This window comes from Salvelinus fontinalis, chromosome 35 (genome assembly GCF_029448725.1).
Source record: "Salvelinus fontinalis isolate EN_2023a chromosome 35, ASM2944872v1, whole genome shotgun sequence".
In the NCBI taxonomy this organism is placed as follows: Eukaryota; Metazoa; Chordata; class Actinopteri; order Salmoniformes; family Salmonidae; genus Salvelinus; species Salvelinus fontinalis.
Genome location: NC_074699.1, coordinates 9,317,226 through 9,337,181, shown reverse-complemented (window position 1 = coordinate 9,337,181; position 19,956 = coordinate 9,317,226). Strand labels below are relative to the sequence as shown.

The 19,956-nt window shown below is 44.3% G+C and overlaps 1 protein-coding gene across 3 annotated transcripts in view; it reads left to right on the top strand.

Annotated features, from left to right (window-relative positions):
• The window catches only part of LOC129834311 (MAM domain-containing glycosylphosphatidylinositol anchor protein 1), a 427,292-nt gene that overhangs the window by 355,690 nt on the left and 51,646 nt on the right, over positions 1-19,956 (top strand). For all 3 annotated transcript variants that reach the window (XM_055899179.1, XM_055899178.1, XM_055899180.1), the window contains exons 13-16: positions 8,155-8,350; positions 8,900-8,923; positions 9,987-10,139; positions 13,054-13,215. In XM_055899179.1, the coding sequence (XP_055755154.1) occupies positions 8,155-8,350; positions 8,900-8,923; positions 9,987-10,139; positions 13,054-13,215 (535 nt within the window). The remainder of the gene's footprint in view (positions 1-8,154; positions 8,351-8,899; positions 8,924-9,986; positions 10,140-13,053; positions 13,216-19,956) is intronic.

The following is a 19,956-nucleotide window of genomic DNA, read 5'->3' as shown; positions in this document are numbered from 1 at the left end:
CCTAATGCGTTGCCGTGGCCTTGTTCCTTAATGCCGGGGTCTCACAGCTGGCCTTTATCATGATACATAATTACATTTATAACAAATGTGTTTGACCCCACCGTGGGGGTTAACTGTTTGTGTGTGTGTGTGTGTGTGTGTGTGTGTGTGTGTGTGTGTGTGTGTGTGTGTGTGTGTGTGTGTGTGTGTGTGTGTGTGTGTGTGTGTGTGTGTGTGTGTGTGTGTGTGTGGCATCAGTGAGTGGCTGCATCCTCCCTGGATTCAGACAAATCGATCCCTCGCAAAACAGCGCCACTGGCCGCCCCAGCCGCATTTGTTATTGTTTTGAGGAATTGAGCATCCAGCAGCATCACGGTAAAAAAAATCGTAGTACATACTCAAATCAAATTGTATTTGTCACATGCGCTGAATACAACATGTGTAGGCCTTACAGTGAAGTGTTTACTTACAACAATGCAATTTTATGAAAATACCTAAAAAATAAAGTTAGAAATAAGAATAATAAATTATTAAAGAGCAGCAGTAAATAACAATAACGAGGCTATATGCAGGGGGTACCGGTACAGAGTCAATGTGCAGGAGCACCGGTGTCGAGGGGATTGAGGTAATATATACATGTAGGTAGAGTTAATGTGACTATGTATGCATAAATAATAACAGAGAGTAGCAGCAGCGTAGAAGAGGGGGGGGGGGGGTGCAAATAGTCTGGATAGCCATTTGATTAGATGTTCAGGAGTCTTATGACTGGGGGTAGAAGCTGTTTAGACGTCTCTTGGACCTAGACTTGGCGCTCCGGTACCACTTGCCGTGCGGTAGCAGAGAGACCAGTCTATGACTAGGGTGGCTGGATTCTTTGCAAATCTTAGGATCTTCCTCTGACACCGACTAATATAAAGGTCCTGGATGGCAGGAAGCTTGGCCCAGGTGATGTACTGGAGTGGAGCCCAGGTGATGCTCCACTTCAGCCCCGTAGATGAGAATGGGGGCGTGCTCGGTCCTCCTTTTCCTGTAGTCCACAATCATCTCCTTTGTCTTGATCACGTTGAGCGAGAGGTTGTTGTTCTTGCACCACACGGTCAGGTCTCTGACCTCCCTATAGGCTGTCTCATTGTTGTCGGTGATCAGGCCTACCACTGTTGTGTCATCTGCAAACTAAATGATGGTGTTGGAGTCGTGCCTGGCTGTGCAGTCATGAGTGAACAGGGAGTACAGGAGGGGACTGAGCACGCACCTCTGAGGGGCCCCCATGTTGAGGATCACCATGGCAGATGTGTAGTTCCCTATCTATACCACCTGGGGGCGGCCCGTCAGGAAGTCCAGGATCCAGTTGCAGAGGGAGGTGGCCCCAGGGTCCATAGCTTAGTGATGAGCTTTGAGGGCACTATGGTGTTGAACGCTGAGCTGTAGTCAATGAATAGCATTCTCCAATAGGTGTTATTTTTGTCCAGGTGTTAAAGAGCAGTGTGGAGTGCAATAGAGATTGCATCATCTGTGGATCTGTTTGGGCGGTACGCAAATTGAAGTGGGTTTGGGGTTTCTGGGATAATGGTGTTGTGAGCCCTGGCCAGCCTTTCAAAGCATTTCATGGCTACAGACGTGAGTGCTACGGGTCAGGAGTCATTTAGGCAGGTTACCTTAGTGTTATTTGGCACAGGGACTATGGTGGTCTGCTTGAAACATGTTGGTTTTACAGACTCAGACAGGGAACGGTTGAAAATGTCAGTGAAGACACTTGCCAGTTGGTCAGCGCATGCTCAGCGCACACATCTTGGTAATCCGTCTGGCTCTGCAACCTTGTGAATATTGACCTGTTTAAAGTCTTACTTACATTGGCTGCTCAGAGTGTGATCACACAGCCATCCGGAACAGTTGATGCACTCATGCATGTTTCAGTGTTACTTGCCTTGAAGCGAGCATATAAGTTATTTAGCTCGTCTGGTAGGCTCATGTCACTGGGAAGCTCTCAGCTGTGCTTCCCTTTGTAGTCTGTAATAGTTTGCAAGCCCTGTCACATCCGACGAGTGACGGGGCCGGTGTAGTACGATTCGATCTTAGTTCTGTATTGTCGCTTTGCCTGTTTGATGTTTTGTCAGAGGGAATAGCGGGATTTCTTATAAGCTTCTGGGTTAGAGTCCTGCTCCTTGAAAGCGGCAGCTCTACCCTTTAGCTCATTGCGAATGTTGCCTGTAATCCATGGCTTCTGGTTAGGGTATGTACGTACGGTCACTGTTGGACAGACATCATCGATGCACTTATTGATGAAGTCAGTGACTGATGTGGTGAACTGCTCAATGCCATCGGAAGAATCCCGGGATATATTCCAGTCTGTGCTTGCACAGAGTAGTAGTTTAGTATCAGCTTCATCTGACCACTTTTTTATAGACCGAGTCACTGGTACTTCCTGCTTTCATATTTGCTTGTGAGCAGGAATCAGGAGGATAGAATTATGGTCATATTTGCCAAATGGAGGGCGAGGCAGAGCTTTGTACGCATTTCTGTGTGTGGAGTAAAGGTAATCTAGAGTTTTTTCCCTTTGGTTGCACATTTAACATGCTGATAGAAATTTGGTAAAACTGATTTAAGTTTCCCTGCATTAAAGTCCCCGGGCCACCAAGAGCGCCGCCTCTGGATGAGCATTTTCCTGTTTGCTTATGGCAGTATACATCTCATTAAGTGCGGTTTTATTGCCAGCATCGTTCTGTGGTGGTATGTACAGGTGAAATACAGATGAAAACTCTCTAGGTGTATTGTGTGGTCTAAAGCTTATTATGAGATGCTCTACCTCAGTCCAGCAAAACCTCAAGACTTCCTTAGATATCATGCACGAACTGTTGCTGACAAATATACATATGCCCCCACCCCATGTCTTACCAGAGGCTGCTGTTCTATCCTAACCGATACAGTGTATAACCCGCCAGCTGTGTGCGTCGATCTGCCACGACTCTGTGAAACATAAGATTACAGTTTTTAATGTCCCGTTGGTATGATATGTGTTTTCAGTTCATCCCATTTACTATCCAGCGATTGAACGTTAGCTAAAACTACGAATGGCAAAGGCAGATTAGCCACTTTCCCCTGACCTCACAAGGCACCCCGATCTCGTTCCGTGAAATCTCAGTTTCTTTCTCCAGCGAATGAAGGGGTTGAGGGCCTATTCGGGTGTTTGGAGTATATCTTTCCCGTCCGACTCATTAAAGAAAAAGTATTTTATCTAAATATTATATACCTTTATTATATATTATATAAGTATTATATACCTCTTTAAGGAATACCTAGGATAGGATAAAGTAATCCTTCTAACCCCCCCCCCCCCCCCTAAAAGATTTAGATGCACTATTGTAAAGTGGTTGTTCCACTGGATATCATAAGGTGAATGCACCAATTTGTAAGTCGCTCTGGATAAGAGCGTCTGCTAAATGACTTAAATGTAATGTAAATGTATTTGTCGAATTCGAGTTGAGTCATCGCTGTTCTGATGTCCAGAAGCTCTTTTCGGTCATAAGAGACGGTTGCAGCAACATTATGTACAAAATAAGTTACAAACAATGAGAAAAAACTAACAAAATAGCATGGTTGGTTAGGAGCCAATAAAATGGCAGCCATCCTCTCTGGCGCCATCTATCAAATTTTAATTCAAACTTTGTTGTTCTATCACGAGTGCAATGATGTACAGTGTTTGTTGTTGTAATATCGGAAACGGACGTGGCAGGTTCACCGCTACGAATTCGGAGGAGGATATACACAAAACATTAGGAACACCTGCTCTTTCCATAACATAGACTGCTGACCAGGTGAATTCATGTCAAAGCTATGATCTTTTATTGATGTCACTTGTTAAATCCGCTTCAATCATTATAGTTGAAGGGGAGGTGACTGGTTAAAGACAGCTTTTTAACTTCTCTAGGGTATGTGGGACGGTGGCGTCCCACCTCGTCAACAGCCAGTGAAACGGCAGGGCGCCAAATTCAAAACAACAGAAATCCCATAATTTAAATTCCTCAAACATACAAGTATTTTACACCATTTTAAAGCTACACTTGTTTTAAATCCAGCCAAAGTGTCAGTTTTCAAAAAGGTTTTACGACGAAAGCACACCAAACGATTATGTTAGGTATGAGCCAAGTCACAGAAAAAGACATCCATTTTTCCAGCCAAAGGGAGCAGTAACAAAAAGCAGAAATAGAGATAAAATGAATCACTAACCTTTGATGATCTTCATCAGATGACACTCATAGGACTTCATGTTCCACAATACATGTATGTTTTGTTCAGTAAAGTTAATATTTATATCCAAAAATCTCAGTTTAGGCGGAACGCTACTGTCTCACTTGGCAAAAAGCCTGAGAAAATGCAGAAATCAAACTTTCATTGAATCACACATGAAAGATACCAAATTAAAGCTACACTGGTTGTGAAACCAGCCAACATGTCAGATTTCAAAATAGGCTTTTCGGCAAAAGCATACAATGCTATTATCTAAGCATAGCACCATAGTAAACAAAAGAAAGAAAACATTCCAACCCTGCAGGCATGCCACAAAACGCAGAAATAAATATATAATTCATGCCTGTTGATGGTACTCGAATATGTCCCATAAACATCACAAATGGTCCTTTTGTTCGATTAATTCCGTCGATATATACAGTGGGGAGAACAAGTATTTGATACACTGCCGATTTTGCAGGTTTTCCTACTTATAAAGCATGTAGAGGTCTGTAATTTTTTATCATAGGTACACTTCAACTGTGAGACGGAATCTAAAATAAAAATCCAGAAAATTACATTGTATGATTTTTAAGTAATTAATTTGCATTTTATTGCATGACATAAGTATTTTTATACATTTTATACACGACATAAGTATAATTAATGGACATTGTTTTTGTTGGGGTTGATGCATTTTTTCATTAGTGCAAATCAAGTCTGACATTTTAAAGTGGAAATTATAAACTTTAGAATCATTTTTAAACCTCAAATACACTACAAATTAGCATTTACTGCTGTGCAGGAACATTCTCAGCAATAAACGAGGTATCAAATTAAGATCCTATATCTGTAAGTACTTAAACAAGCACAACAACACATGGACAAAGACATGCATTAATAAGCTGTCATATACAGTACATCCACTTATAAATACATTGACATTATGTTCATATGATTATGCATATACTGTGCAATGCATATTGAGAAATATAAACATAATTAACTAACATGTTTAAGTGCACACACTTAATTAACTGTGGTCCTGTGTGGCTCATTCAGTAGAGCATGGCTCTTGCAATGCCAAGGGTCATGGGTTTGATTCCTACTGGGGCCACCCATGGGGAAAAATGTATGCATGCATGACTGAACGTCACTTTGTACCTCGGCTAAATGGCAAAACATTATTCTGTATTCTTTTGTTCTAAGTGACGCACACCTAGCTTAAATGACAGCACAATATGTGATTCAATACATCATATTTGACCCTTTGAAATGTATGTTTTAATAAAATGAATAAATGCAATAAAATACATGAAATAAGCCTTTCAGACCCTGAAACATGAGGATGCTAACGTGTGTGTGTGTGTCATATCTGACTTTATTTGTCACATGCTTCATAAATAACAGTTGTAGACTAACAGTTAATTGCTTCCTAATGAGTTCTTTTCCAACAATGCAGAGTTAAAGATATACATTTGAATGAAAATTGAAATAGTGACACGAGGAATAGATACACAGTGAATAACAAATAACGATAACGAGTAAAAATAAGAAGTGAAGATGCTGGAGGAAACAGCTACCAAAGTATCTACATCCACAGTAAAACGAGTCAATATAACCTGAAAAGCGGCTCAGCAAGGAAGAAGCCACTGCTCCAAAACCACCATAAAAAACCCAGACTACAGTTTGCAGCTTCACATGAGGACAAAGATGGTACTTTTTGGAGAAATGTCCTCTGGTCTGATGAAACAAAAATAGAACTGTTTGGCCATAATGCCCATCGTTATGTTTGGAGAAAAAGGGGGTGGCTTGCAAGCCGAAGAACACCATCCCAACCGTGAAGCACGGGGGTGGCTGCATCATGTTGTGGGGGTGCTTTGTTGCAGGAGGGACTGGTGCACTTCAGAAAATAGATGTCATCATGAGGGAAAAAAATTACATGGATATATTGAAGCAACATCTCAAGACATCAGTCAGGAAGGTAAAGCTTGGTTGCAAATGGGTCTTCCGAATGGACAATGACCCCAAGCATGCTTCCAAAGTTGTGGCAAAATGGCTTCAGGACAACAAAGTCAAGGTATTGGAGTGGCCATCACAAAGCCCTGACCTCAATCCCATAGAAAATTTGTGGGCAGAACTGAAAAAGCGTGAGCGAGCAAGGAGGCCTACAAAACTGACTCAGTTACACCAGCTCTGTCAGGAGGAATGGGCCAAAATTCACCCAACTTATTTTGGGAAGCTTGTGGAAGGCTACCCGAAACATTTGACCCAAGGTAAACAATTTAAAGGCAATGCTACCAAATACTTATTGAGTGTATGTAAACTTGTGACCCACTGGGAATGTGATGAAAGAAATAAATGCTGAAATAAATCATTCTCTCTACTATTATTCTGGCCTTGAATCTATGGTAACACAAACACATTTGTTTTACTATCCTTCTGGGGACCAAACAATGTATTCCCATTCAACATCCAATTTTCCTTAACCCCTAACCCTAATTGTATCCCTAAACCTAACCCCTAACATAGCCCTTTTCCTTGTGTGGACAGTCTGTCTCTCTCTCTCTCTCAATTCAATTCAATTTGCTTTATTGGCATGACGTAACAGTGTACATATTGCCAAGCTTATTTACAATATAAAAATGAGAATCAAAATTGTCAACGGGACAACAATAACCAAGTGTCAAAATAACCAACACATTGAACAATAACAATAAACATACAGTAGAGGACATGTGCAGGTTGATTGGTCTGTCAGACACTGTCCCTCAACTTATGGCAGGCAGCAATGTAGTGCGCTGCCAACCCACAGCTCTCTGCGTCCTCCCCCAACAGGACGGGTAGCCTACTCTCATCAGAGAGGTCTTTGAAACCTTGAATAAGAGTTTCAAATTTGGGGAAATTACACTATCTAATTGTTTTATATTTTTTACATTTTGTCAGGAAATGCAGCTCCGTCTCAGGTTCTGCTGTTGTGCAGTGGTTGCACAGCCTTTCCTCTACAGGGAGCCAGGTTTTCCTGTCTCTACCCTTCTCAATGGCAAGGCTGTGCTCTGTCAAGGTTTTTCTAAGGTTTTGATCAGTAACCATGGTCAAATATTTTGCCACGGTGTACTGTCGATTTAGGGCCAGATAGCACTGCATTTTGCTTTGTGTTTGTGCTTGTGTTTCCCAATAAGCAATATAGTTTTGTTTTGACTGTGTTGTAATTTGGTTTATCCTGATTGATTGGATGTTCTGGTCCTGAGGCTTCAGTGTGTTAGTAGAACAGGTTTGTGAACTCAGCCCCAGGACCAGCTGGATGAGGGGACTCTTTTCTTTGCTCAGCTCTTGCCATTGCAGGGCTTGGTAGTGATATGAGAGGGGGTCACTGTATTTTAGATGTTTCCAAAACTTAATTGCTCTTTTTTGAGTTTTTATTATTAGTGGATATTTGCCTAATTCTGCCCTGCATGCATTGTTTGTAGTTTTCCTCTGGACATGTAGGAAAATCTTACAGAACCCTGCATGCAGGGTTTCAATGGGATGTTTGTCCCATTTGATGAAATCTTGTTTTGCAAGTGGACCCCACACCTCGCTGCCATAAAGTGCAATTGGTTCAATGACATAATCACTTAGTTTTAGCCAAATTTTAATAGGTATTTCAATTTGAATTTGCTTTTTAATGGCGTAGAATGCCCTGCGTGCTTTCTCTCTAAGTTCATTCACTGCCTCATTAAGGTGTCCAGTTGAGCTTATTTTTAAACCTAAGTAATTTTGTACCAATTGAGAACTTTGGTCTAATTCCCTGAGATCTGGATCTTCTCTGGAAAATCATCCTCTCTCTCTCTCTCTCTCTCTCTCTCTCTCTCTCTCTCTCTCTCGTTGAGTCCCATTTCTCACTCACTCTCGTTCAATCCCATTTCTCACCATTCCCCTCTTTTCTATCTCTCTCTCTGTTTCCCCCAGATTAAGCAGAATGACAAGATGAATCAGGTGAACATGTTCTCCAAGCAGATCGACAAGAAGGAGCCTGTGAAGGGCGGCCTCATGTCCTACACCCTGACTGACCTGAAGATCCCCGTCTCCTATGAGATCCGCCTGGCCCCCATCACCACCTACAGCACCGGAGACTATGTCAGTCGCACCATCCAGTACTCAGAGCGTGAGTAGTAACTTGCTTGCGCCTGGAGCCAAAATAGCCACTCTGATGATACTAATAATAATAATCAATAACTGACCAAGTAGGCCCGTTTTTTTACATTTTATTTTATTTTACCCACTTTTCTCCCAATTTCCGTGGTATCCAATTACTAGTAATTACTATCTTGTCTCATCGCTACAACTCCCGTACGGGCTCGGGAGAGACGAAGGTCAAAACACCGTGCACCCGGCTCCCTTGGCTAGCGCACACTGCGCCCGGCCCGCCACAGGGGTCACTGGTGCGCGATGAGACAAGGATATCCCTACCTGCCAAACCCTCCCTAATCCGGACTACGCTAGGCCAATTATGCGGCGGCTGCGACAGAGCCTGGGCGCGAGCCATATTCCCTACATAGTGCCCTAGACCACCCTAGACCAGTGCCCTAGACCACTGCCCCACCCGGGAGGCCCCAAGTAGGCCCGTTTTGTGTTCATTTTGGCATTTATTGAGTGCTACTACAGTTATGTAAAAGGATATAGTGATAATCTATGTGTATTTCCTTTTTTACAGCCTACATTTACCCAAGACCTTCAGGTAAGAATATCTTTATTTCTTAACCCCCCCCCCCCATTTTCTTTCACTCTTCCTTTTTTTTCCCCCACTTCGCCCTCTCTCTGTTTCTCTCATCTCGTCAGGCAATTTGGTTCAATTACGCCTTGCACCGCCGCTCAGGCAGGGGAAGTGGAGAGTGACGCCAAACGAGCCCAATTAAAATCACATTTTCTCCAACCACGCAGATTGGAGAACAACAGAAAACAAATTGAGGAAGTGCACGGACGTCGCTGAGTGGGACATGAATCATAATAGATTATGTTTCTGTGATAACACCAATGTGAATGGGGTACAGGCTTCATCCCAAATCCCCTATTTAGTGCGTTACATTTGACAAGGGCCCTGTTCAAAAGTAGTGCACTATGTAGGGAATGTGGTGCAAATTTGGAATGTACCTACAGTCAACGGCTGACAGTGTGTGGCTAGTGTAATTTGTATGAGTATGTGTTTGTGTGAGCGTGTGTGCCTGTTTAACATGTAGCAATGTTAACGCTTTTGATGGGTATTATTGCTGTAGAGCATAAATGGAGTGCCTAATTGCAATGTATCATAGTCCTTCCATTGACAATGCTTAGTGAATACCACAGTCAGCAGTGGCTATGTGTAATGGGTTGAAATTGATGTGATGGTTGTGGTAGGTAGGAACCTTGTGGAAAAGTTGGAGGAAAGTATTACGTTTTAGTTAGTTTGGGTGATTCAGAGATGAAGCAAACAGAGAATTGTTACTGGAATGCAAAGAGGTTCTTGAAGTGATTCACTGGTCATTTTAAAACGTCAAACATTGTCTCTCCTCTCACTCTCCCCACCTATATAATATTTTCTTTTGTCCTTTCTTTTCATACCCTCCCTCCCTCTTTTTCACCATGTCTTGGTAATGTGTCGCAATTTTGTCTCTCTTCTCTCTTTGATCCCTCACTCTTCCCTCTGCCTCTTTTTCCTCTCTTCTTTGTGTCTCTGTCGCTATCAATGTTATTGCTCATCCTCTTCAACCTCTGTATTCTCGCTCTTTCTATATCCCCTTCTCTCTCACACTCTCTCTCAACAGACCACGTCTGTGGCTTTGAGGACGAGCGCATCTGTGGTTTCTCCCAGGACCGGGGCGACAAGTTTGATTGGACTAGACAGAACCACCTGACCCAGAACCCCAAGCGCTCGTCCAATACCGGCCCAGAGATGGACAGGAGTGGAAACAAAGAAGGTATGTTACTGGAATGTACACACATCCCTTTAAGCAGTGTTCATTTTGGCAGCTTACTTTTTTCGTTAGTTGTAGTTATTATCAGTCGACTTAATCTTAATCTAGTTTTAGTCACATGGCTGTCAGTGCATTTTCTTTTAAACTTCCATCATGTGCACATTCAGATAGCCTTTTAGGCTTACTATCCCCTCATACAACTTAGCTGGCAACATTGATATTGTGGCAGATTGATGTAACCAATGCCAGCCATAATTAGTTGGCGTTCCAATTCATCCCAAAGGTGTCCAGTGGGGTTGAGGTGCGTGCCAGTCAAGTTATTCCACACCGATCTTGACAAACCATTTCTGTATGGGCCTCGCTTTGTGCTCTGGGGCATTGTCATGCTGAAACAGGAAAGGGGTTTCCCCAAACTGTTAACACAAAGTTGGAAGCATAGACTCCTCTAGAATGTCATTGTATGCTGTAGCTTTAAGATTTCCCTTAACTGGAACTAATGGACCTAACCCAAACCATGAAAAACAGCCCCAGACCATTATTATTCCTCCACCAAACTTTACAGTTGCCACTATTCATTCGTGCAGGTAGTGTTCTCCTGGCATCCACCAAACACAGATTTGTCCATCGGACTGCCAGATGGTGAAGTGTGATTCATCACTCCAGAGAACGTGTTTCCACTGCTCCAGAGTCCAATGACAGAAAGCTTTACACCACTCCGGCTGACGCTTGGCATTGCGCATGGTGATCTTAGGCTTGTGTGCGGCTGCTCGGCCATGGAAACCCATTTCACGAAGCTCCCGACGAACAGTTCTTGTGCTGACGTTGCTTCCAGAGACAGTTTGGAACTCAGTAGTGAGTGGTACAGATAATTTTTACTAGCTTTAGTGCTCGGCGGTCACACTCTGTGAGTTTGTGTAGCCTACCACTTTGCGGCTGAGCCATTGTTTCTCCTAGATGTTTCCACTTCACAATAACAGCACATTTGACCTGGGCAGCTCTAGCAGGGCAGACATTTTATGAACTGACTTGTAGAAAAGGTGGCATCCTATGACGGTGCCACGTTGACAGAAACTGAGCTCTTCAGTACGGGCCAAATCTTCTGCAAATGTTTAGCTATGGAGATTGCATGGCTGCGTGCTCGATATTATAGACCTGTCAGCAGCGTGTGTAGCTGAAATAGCTGAATCCAATCATTTGAAGTGGTGTATATAGAGTGTATACATTTTTTTATTTTATATATACACAGTACCAGTCAAAAGTTTGGACACACCTACCCATTCCAGGGTTTTCCTTAATTTGTATTTTCTACATTGTTTAATAATAGTGAAGACATCAAAACTATTAAATAAGACATATGGAATAATGTAGTAACCAAAAAAGTGTTAAACAAATCAAAATATATTTTATATTTGAGATTCTTCAAAGTAGCCACCCTTTGCCTTGATCACATTTACATAACTATTCAGACCCTTTACTCAGTACTTTGTTGAAGCACCTTTGGCAGTGATTATAGGATCAAGTATTTTTGGTTATGATACTACAAGCTTGGCACAACTGTATTTTGGGGAGTTTCTTCCATTGTTCATTGCAGATCCTCTCAAGCTCTGTCAGGTTGGATGGGGAGTATCGCTGCACAGCTATTTTCAGGTCTCGCCAGAGATGTTCGATCGGGTTCAAGTCTGGGCTTCTCAAGGACATCAGAGACATGTCCCGAAGCCACTCCTGCATTGTATTGGCTGTGTGCATACCGGTCATTAAAAATATTCATGCGAGTAGACCACTTATTGGCCAGCTCATCCTCCTCTAGACCACTGATTGGCCAGCTCATCCTCAGGAGTGTTATATCATACTATACTGAACAAAAATATAAATGCAACATGCAAGAATTTCAAAGATTTTACTGAGTTACTGTTCATATAAGGAAATCAGTCCATCAAAATAAATGAATTCGGCCCTAATCTATGCAGCCAATCAGAATTCGTTTTTCACCACAAAAGGGCTTAATTACAGACATAAATACTCCTCAGCACCTCCTCCCCTCGATCCCGCAGGTGAAGAAGCCGGATGTGGAGGTCCTGTGTTGGCGTGGTTACATCCGGTCTGCAGTTGTGAGGCTGGTTGGATGTACTACCAAATGCTCTAAAATGATGTTGGAGGTAGCTTATAGTAGAGAAATTAACAGTCAATTATCTGGAAACAGCTCTGGTGGACATTCCTGTAGTCAGTATGTCAATTGCACTCTCCCTCAAAACTTGAGACATCTGTGGCATTGTGTCGTGTGACAAAACTGCACATTTTAAAGTGGCCTTTTATTTGATGGATTATCTTGGCAAAGGAGAAATGCTCACTAAGAGGGATGTAAACAGATTTGTGAACAAATATGTTTTTTGTGCATATGGAACATTTCTGGTATTCTTTATTTCAGATCATGAAACATGGGACCAACACTTTACATGTTGCTTTTATATTTTTGTTCAGTGTACATGAAGAAATAGCAAGCATTTTTTCAATGGTCTGTTTGAGATACAAGGTTTTTGAAGTGTTTTTTTCCCCCCTCCAATTTATGCTTTGGCCGCAATTACAAGATTAGGACAGAATTAGCAGAATAGTTAACAGAATATTAACTTTTATATGTGAGATTAACACATCATCTATAGACGGTACCACAGATGGCCATAATTACAATGTCCAGCGATGTGATATCTCTGATGCTGCAGTCACAAAGAGGGATGGCCGTTTTCTTTGGCGCTTGTGTTGAGTAACGTAGATGTACATTATTTCATAGCACTTACAACTGTCATACCTATTTGCGGCATGCAGAATTCACCAGGATTTACAAATAAACCCAAATGTAAAATGGGACCAAAACCACTGACTCTAACCACATGTGTCTCTCCCTCCCCTCTCCCCTTTCTAGGTTACTACATGTACATCGAGGCCTCTCGTCCCCGGGTCGCTGGGGACAATGCCCGTCTCCTGTCCCCTCTCTTCAACGTTACTGCTGCCAGAGGCCCCAAGGGCTCCGGTCGTCTCCCCTACTGTGTCTCGTTCTTCTACCACATGAAGGGCAAGCACATCGGTGAGTACCTGAGCCACATCAGTTCAGAAGAAAGAGTAAGTGGCCTTGACCAAGCCATACTGTTTCTGTAGTGTGAGGCAGCTTGACGTACAAGTACACCCCCTGACAGGAGGCTAGTATCACAGGGCCTTACTCCCAATTTATGGCAGTCCTAGTCCGGGCCCTAATGTTGTTAGCACCATTTTGAAATTTTGCCATTTGTGAGGTTGTTAGGGTCAGTGTTGAAATGCTATTGTAATATAGGGGTTCATGCAACAGTGAGGGGTCTGTGTGTTTGAGTGAGTGAGTGAGTGAGTGAGGTGAATGAATGAATGAGTGGTTGAGTGAATGCTCATCTGTATTTGTGCACGTGTGTGTGTGTGTCAGCGCTTTCCTCTCTGCCCATGTCGCATCAGGGACAACTGCTCTCAACTGCTCCCCGGCACATCGCCAAAAAGGGCACAGCTGGCACACACTGCTCCCCTCACCAGGTGGCCTTGCCGACCTCACCCCTCCACACACTCCACTTGGCACAGATGATGCCACAGCCGACTCAGCTTCACACACATGGGCGCGTGCATACACGCACATGCGCACACACACACACACACACACACACACACACACACACACACACACACACACACACGCATGCAGACACACACACACACACACACACACACACACACACACACACGCATGCAAACACACACACACACACACACACACACACACACACACACGCATGTGTTTCAGATACTCCCCATCTGTGTGTGTACGTGCATGTGTGTGTGTGCACATGCGTGTGTACAGTTTGTCTGTCAGTTTGTGGGTGTGTGTATGTGTTCCTGCATGTGTGTGTGTGTGTACTTCTCAAGGGCAGGGTGGTGGTGGTAAGAGAAGGGGCCAGAGGTGGTGTCGCTGGGTGATTTACGAGAGGGGGTGTGACGCAATCAGTCACTTGGGAAGTGGTTCATCATAGTGCGTGCTATCGGATGGGTTTATCAAGTGTATAAATCTCATGGCACACTTCGTCTACGTCAACAACCGGGCCCTGGTGATTTATGGGTGTGGAGGGTGTGTGTGTGTGTGGTGTGTGTGTGTGTGTGTTTTTGGTTTTACAATCCTTGTGGAGACCAGAAGTCCTCACAAGGATAGTACAGATGTCGGCTCTTAATATGACCCATTTTGTTGCAGGAGGAAAATAATCCTGCAGCAGTTGTGTCAAATTGGCTTGATTTCCTTTTGGTGGTAGAACACTCTTGATACACACGGAAAACTGTTGAGTGTGAAAAACCCAGCAGCGTTGCAGTTCTTGACACACTTGCGCCTGGCACCTATTACCACACCCCGTTCAAAGAAACGTAAATATTTTGTCTTGCCCATACACCATCTGAATGGCACACATACAAAATGTATGTCTCAAGGCTTAAAAACCCTTCTTTGACCTGTCTCCTCCCCTTCAGCTACACTGACTGAAGTGGATTTAACAAGTGACATAAATAAGTGATCATAGCTTTCTCCTGGATTCACCTGATCAGTCTATGTCATGGAAAGAGCAGGTGTTCCTAATGTTTTGTACAATCTGTGTATATATGTGACTACCCACTTGGAATCGGTCTTATGTAGCAAAATTTGAAATGGTGTTTTTTACAAAATGGTATTTCATACACTGCATTTGAGGAACAATGGGAAAGTATTTCTGATTTGAAAGTTGATCAACTTGTAAACTCACTTTTGAGAAAATGGCCTTTGAATGCTTTCGGTATCTAGTGAAGAGCTCATCTTTGTGTACATCCATTAAACATTGTTCACACCCTAAGCTTTAGCCCCAGCCATCTCGTTTCGCTCTTGGAGCGCACACTTGACGCTCTGGCCCATGATTTGTTTACCTCTGGATATCATGAAAACAGCCTAACCAGCTCTGCTGGCAACAACTTCATTACGCTTTTTTGCAGAAGTATACTGACATTGGCCATATTCAACGGGTGTTGTACACACGTCATGTAACATTAGCTAACGAGCCAGCCAGCTAACATTAGCTAGTTAAACAACAATGAACTGTGTGCCAACAATGCCACAGTGCTGGGTGCTAACCAACCAGGTTCAATGTTATCTAGCTAACATTAGTCTCTAACTAGAAAAGCAAACGGCTCTGGGATACGAATAATAACATAAGCTAGGGAGCCGGCCAGCTAACGTTAGCTAGCCAACAGTACACTTTAGCTCAAGACATCTAGGGCTAGCTAGCTAGGTAAACAATGAACCTAGCTAGGTTAACAATGGTTAAGATCACACACGTCACGTAACGTTAGCTAACGAGCCAATGAACACAGTGCTAAATCATGTCGTTACTACCCTGCATGAATACGGCTCAGGGATTTGAATAATAACGTCAGCTAGGGAGCCAGCCAGCTAACGTTAGCTATCTAGCTAACAGTACACTTTAGCTTGAAATGAAACCACTTTCTGTCAACTTGAAACGTGTAATATCTGAAAATGTAGCTAGCTAAAGGTATGCATTATTACCAGTATACATCATCATGCATGATGGACGTGTCTCCCTGTCAGGAATGCCATACCAAGATTGCCCTTAGTTTGAAGATGTAATCCAGAGACAAGTGTTTTCTCCATCTCATTAGCTATCATACTCTAATTCCACTGATTTCAAAACTTGATCCTCCAGAAAGTGGAGAGCAACACTTATGCAGCTCCACTACACAATACATTTCCAAAAAAAGCCGCGTTCAACAGGATTACCAACACAGACTGACGAGCTCAAATAGACAGAAGCCTTCAAAATGGTACACCAATCCAAAACTCCTCTCTCAGCATGTCCAGCCAGTCATTATCTCAGCCAATCCTGGCTAGTGGGAAGGTTTCCCCCTTTTTCTGTGGCTTAACCAGCAAGGCTCGTCATTTAACACTTGTATTCGTATTTACAGATGGCATACAAGTTTGTTATTATTAATTAAGGCTAATGAAAGTGCACATGTTCGAGAAGGCATTTCTGCCAAAAAAAAGGCATTTTGATAAAAAGAAATGTTTTACGTTCAAACGGCTCTCCTGTGAAGTCGTGACTTGCGACATACGCCTAGTTTACAGAATTGGGTCACATATACATTATTTTAATAGCAGGACGCTGGAAAGTCCATTGCGGCTGGTAGCCTAGTTGTTAGAGCATTGGACTAGTAGCCGAAAGGTTGCAAGATCAAATCCCCGAGCTGACAAGGTAATGTCGTTCTCCCCCTGAACAAGGCAGTTAACCCACCGTTCCTAGGCCGTCATTGAAAATAAGAATTTGTTCTGAACTGACTTGCCAAGTTAAATAAAGGTAAAAAAAAAAATCAAGTAATGCGCATTGTTTTTATCTACAATAGACCAACATAGCTAATGTATTAGGTAAAAACTGTGTGCCAGATAACCTTGGTATAGGATGGGTGGAGTACAGTACCAGTCAAAAGTTAGGACACAACTACTCATTCAAGGGTTTTTCTTTATTGTTACTATTTTCTTCATTGTAGAATAATAGTCAAGACATCAATACCATGAAATAACACATATGACATCATTTAGTAACCAAAAATGTGTTAAACTAATCAAAATGTATTTTATATCCTTCAAAGTAGCCAACCTTTGCCTTGATGACAGCTTTGTACACTCTTGGCATTCTCTCAACAAGCTTCACCTGGAATGCTTTTCCAACAGCCATGAAGCAGCACTCCATCACTCTCCCTTACACAGCCTGGATGTGTGTTGGGTCATTGTCCTGTTGAAAAACAAATGACAGTCCCACTAAGCAGAAACCAGATGGGATGGCGTATCACTGCAGAATGCAGTGGTTGCCAATCTGGTTATGTGTGCCTTGAATTCTAAATAAATCCCCTGACAAGGTCACCAGCAAAGCATGCCCATTCCATCACACCTCCTCCTCCATGCTTCATGGTAGGAACCACACATGCGGAGATCATCCGTTCACGTACTCTGCGTCTCACAAAGACACGGCGGTTAGAACCAAAAATCTCAAATTTGTACTCATCAGACCAAAGGACAGATTTCCACCAGTCTAAAGTCCATTGCTTGTATTTCTTGGCCCTTAGCAAGTATCTTCTTGTTTTTGGTGTCCTTTAGTAGTGGTTTCTTTGCAGCAATTCAACCATGAATATTATGGTCTGATTCACGCAGTCTCCTCTGAACTGTTGATGTTGAGATCTGTCTGTTACTTGAACTCTGTGAAGCATTTATTTGGGCTGCAATGTGATGTGCAGTTAACTCTATTGTATTAATCTTCTGCAGCAGAGGTAACTCTTGGTCTTCCTTTCCTGTGGCGGTCCACACGAGAGCTAGTTTCATCATAGCGCTTGATGGTTTTTGCGACTGCACTTGAAGAAACTTTCAAAGTTCTTGACATTTTCTGGATTGACTGACTTTCATGTCTTAATGATGAACTGTCATTTCTCTTTGCTTATTTGGGCTGTTCTTGCCATAATATGGACTCAGTCTTTTACCAAATAGGGCTATCTTCTGTATACCTGTTACGGTAGTCCTCCTCCTCTTCAACCGAAAAGGAGGAGTAGTGATTGAACCAAGGCGCAGCGGGTTGTGAATACATAATTTAATAAAGACACAACAAAACAATGAAGACAGAAAACGACCTATACTTGAATAAACTACAAAATAACAAAACCGAAATGTATAGACAGACCTGAACAATACGAACTTACATAAACACGAACTTCACTATAACTAACAAAACAAAAAACGGAGTAGACAGACCTGGACGACGAACTTACAAATAACGCGAAGAAGGCACGAACAGGGAAAAATAGACTACACAAAAGAACGATGAACAAAACAAACCGAACAGTCCCGTATGGTGCGACAAACACTGACACAGGAGACAACCACCCACAACGAACACTGTGAAACAACCTACCTAAATATGACTCTCAATTAGAGGAACGCCAAACACCTGCCTCTAATTAAGAGCCATATCAGGCAACCCTTAAACTAACATAGAAACAGAAAACATAGAATGCCCACCCAAACTCACGTCCTGACCAACTAACACATACAACAAACTAACAGGAATAGGTCAGGAACGTGACATAACCCCCCCCCCATAAGGTGCGAACTCCGGGCGCACCAGCACAAAGTCTAGGGGAGGGTCTGGGTGGGCATCTGACCACGGTGGTGGCTCAGGCTCAGGGCGAGGTCCCCACCCCACTATAGTCAATCCCAGCTTACATCTCCCCCTACAAATGACCACCCTCATATTACACCCACTAAATATTTTGGGTAACATCGACACAAGGGGCAGCACCGGGATAGAGGGATAGCTCAGGACAGAGGGATAGCTCAGGACAGAGGGATAGCTCAGGACAGAGGGATAGCTCAGAACAGAGGGGTAGCTCAGGATAGAGAGGTAGCTCAGGATAGAGAGGTAGCTCAGGATAGAGGGGTAACTCCGGACTGAAAGGCAGCTCCGGACAGAGAGACAGCTCTGGACTGAGGGCAGTTCTGGATAAATAGCCGCTCTGGGCTGAGGGACAGCTCATGACTGGCTGACGACTCTGGACGCTCATGGCTGGCTGACGGCTCTGGACGCTCATGGCTGGCTGACGGCTCTGGACGCTCATGGCTGGCTGACGGCTCTGGACGCTCATGGCTGGCTGACGGCTCTGGACGCTCATGGCTGGCTGACGGCTCTGGACGCTCATGGCTGGCTGACGGCTCTGGACGCTCATGGCTGGCTGACGGCTCTCGGCGCTCATGGCTGGCTGACGGCTCTCGGCGCTCATGGCTCACTGACGGCTCTGGCAGATCCTGTCTGGTTGGCGGCTCTGGCAGATTCTGTCTGGTTGGCGGCTCTGGCAGATCCTGTCTGGTTGGCGGCTCTGGCAGATCCTGTCTGGTTGGCGGCTCTGGCAGATCCTGTCTGGTTGGCGGCTCTGGCAGATCCTGACTGACGAATGGCTCTAGCGGCTCCTGACTGACTAACGGCTCTGACGGCTCGGGACAGACGGGCGGCTCTAATGGCTCGGGACAGACGGATGGCTCAGACGGCGCTGGGGAGCCGGATGGCTCAGATGGCGCTGCGGAGACGGATGGCTCAGATGGTGCTGCGGAGACGGATGGCTCAGACTGATCCTGTCTGGCGGAAGGCTTTGGCTGCTCCTGTCTGGCGGAAGGCTCTGTAGGCTCATGGCAGACGGGCAGTTCATGCGGCGCTTGGCAGACGGACAGTTCAGGCGCCGTTGGGCAGACGGCAGACTCTGGCCGGCTGATACGCACTGTAGGCCTGGTGCGTGGTGCCGGAACTGGAGGCACCGGACTGGAGACACGCACTTCAAGCCTAGTGCGGGGAGCAGGGACAGGGCACACTGGACTCTCAAAGCGTACTATATGCCTGGTGTGTGATACCGGCACTGGTGGCACCGGGCTGAGTGCACGCACATCAGGGCGAGTACGGGTAGAAGGAACAGTATGTACAGGGCTCTGGAGACGCACAGGTGGCTTAGTGCGTGGTGCCGGAACTGGAACTGGAGGCACCGGGCTGGAGACACGCACCATAGAGAGAGTGCGTGGAGGAGGAACAGGGCTCTGGAAACGCACTGGAAGCCTGGTGCGTGGTGTAGGCACTGGTGGTACTGGGCTGGGGCGGGGAGGTAGCGCCGGAAATACCGGACCGTGCAGGCGTACTGGCTCCCTTGAGCACCGAGCCTGCCCAACCTTACCTGGTTGAATGCTCCCTGTCGCCCG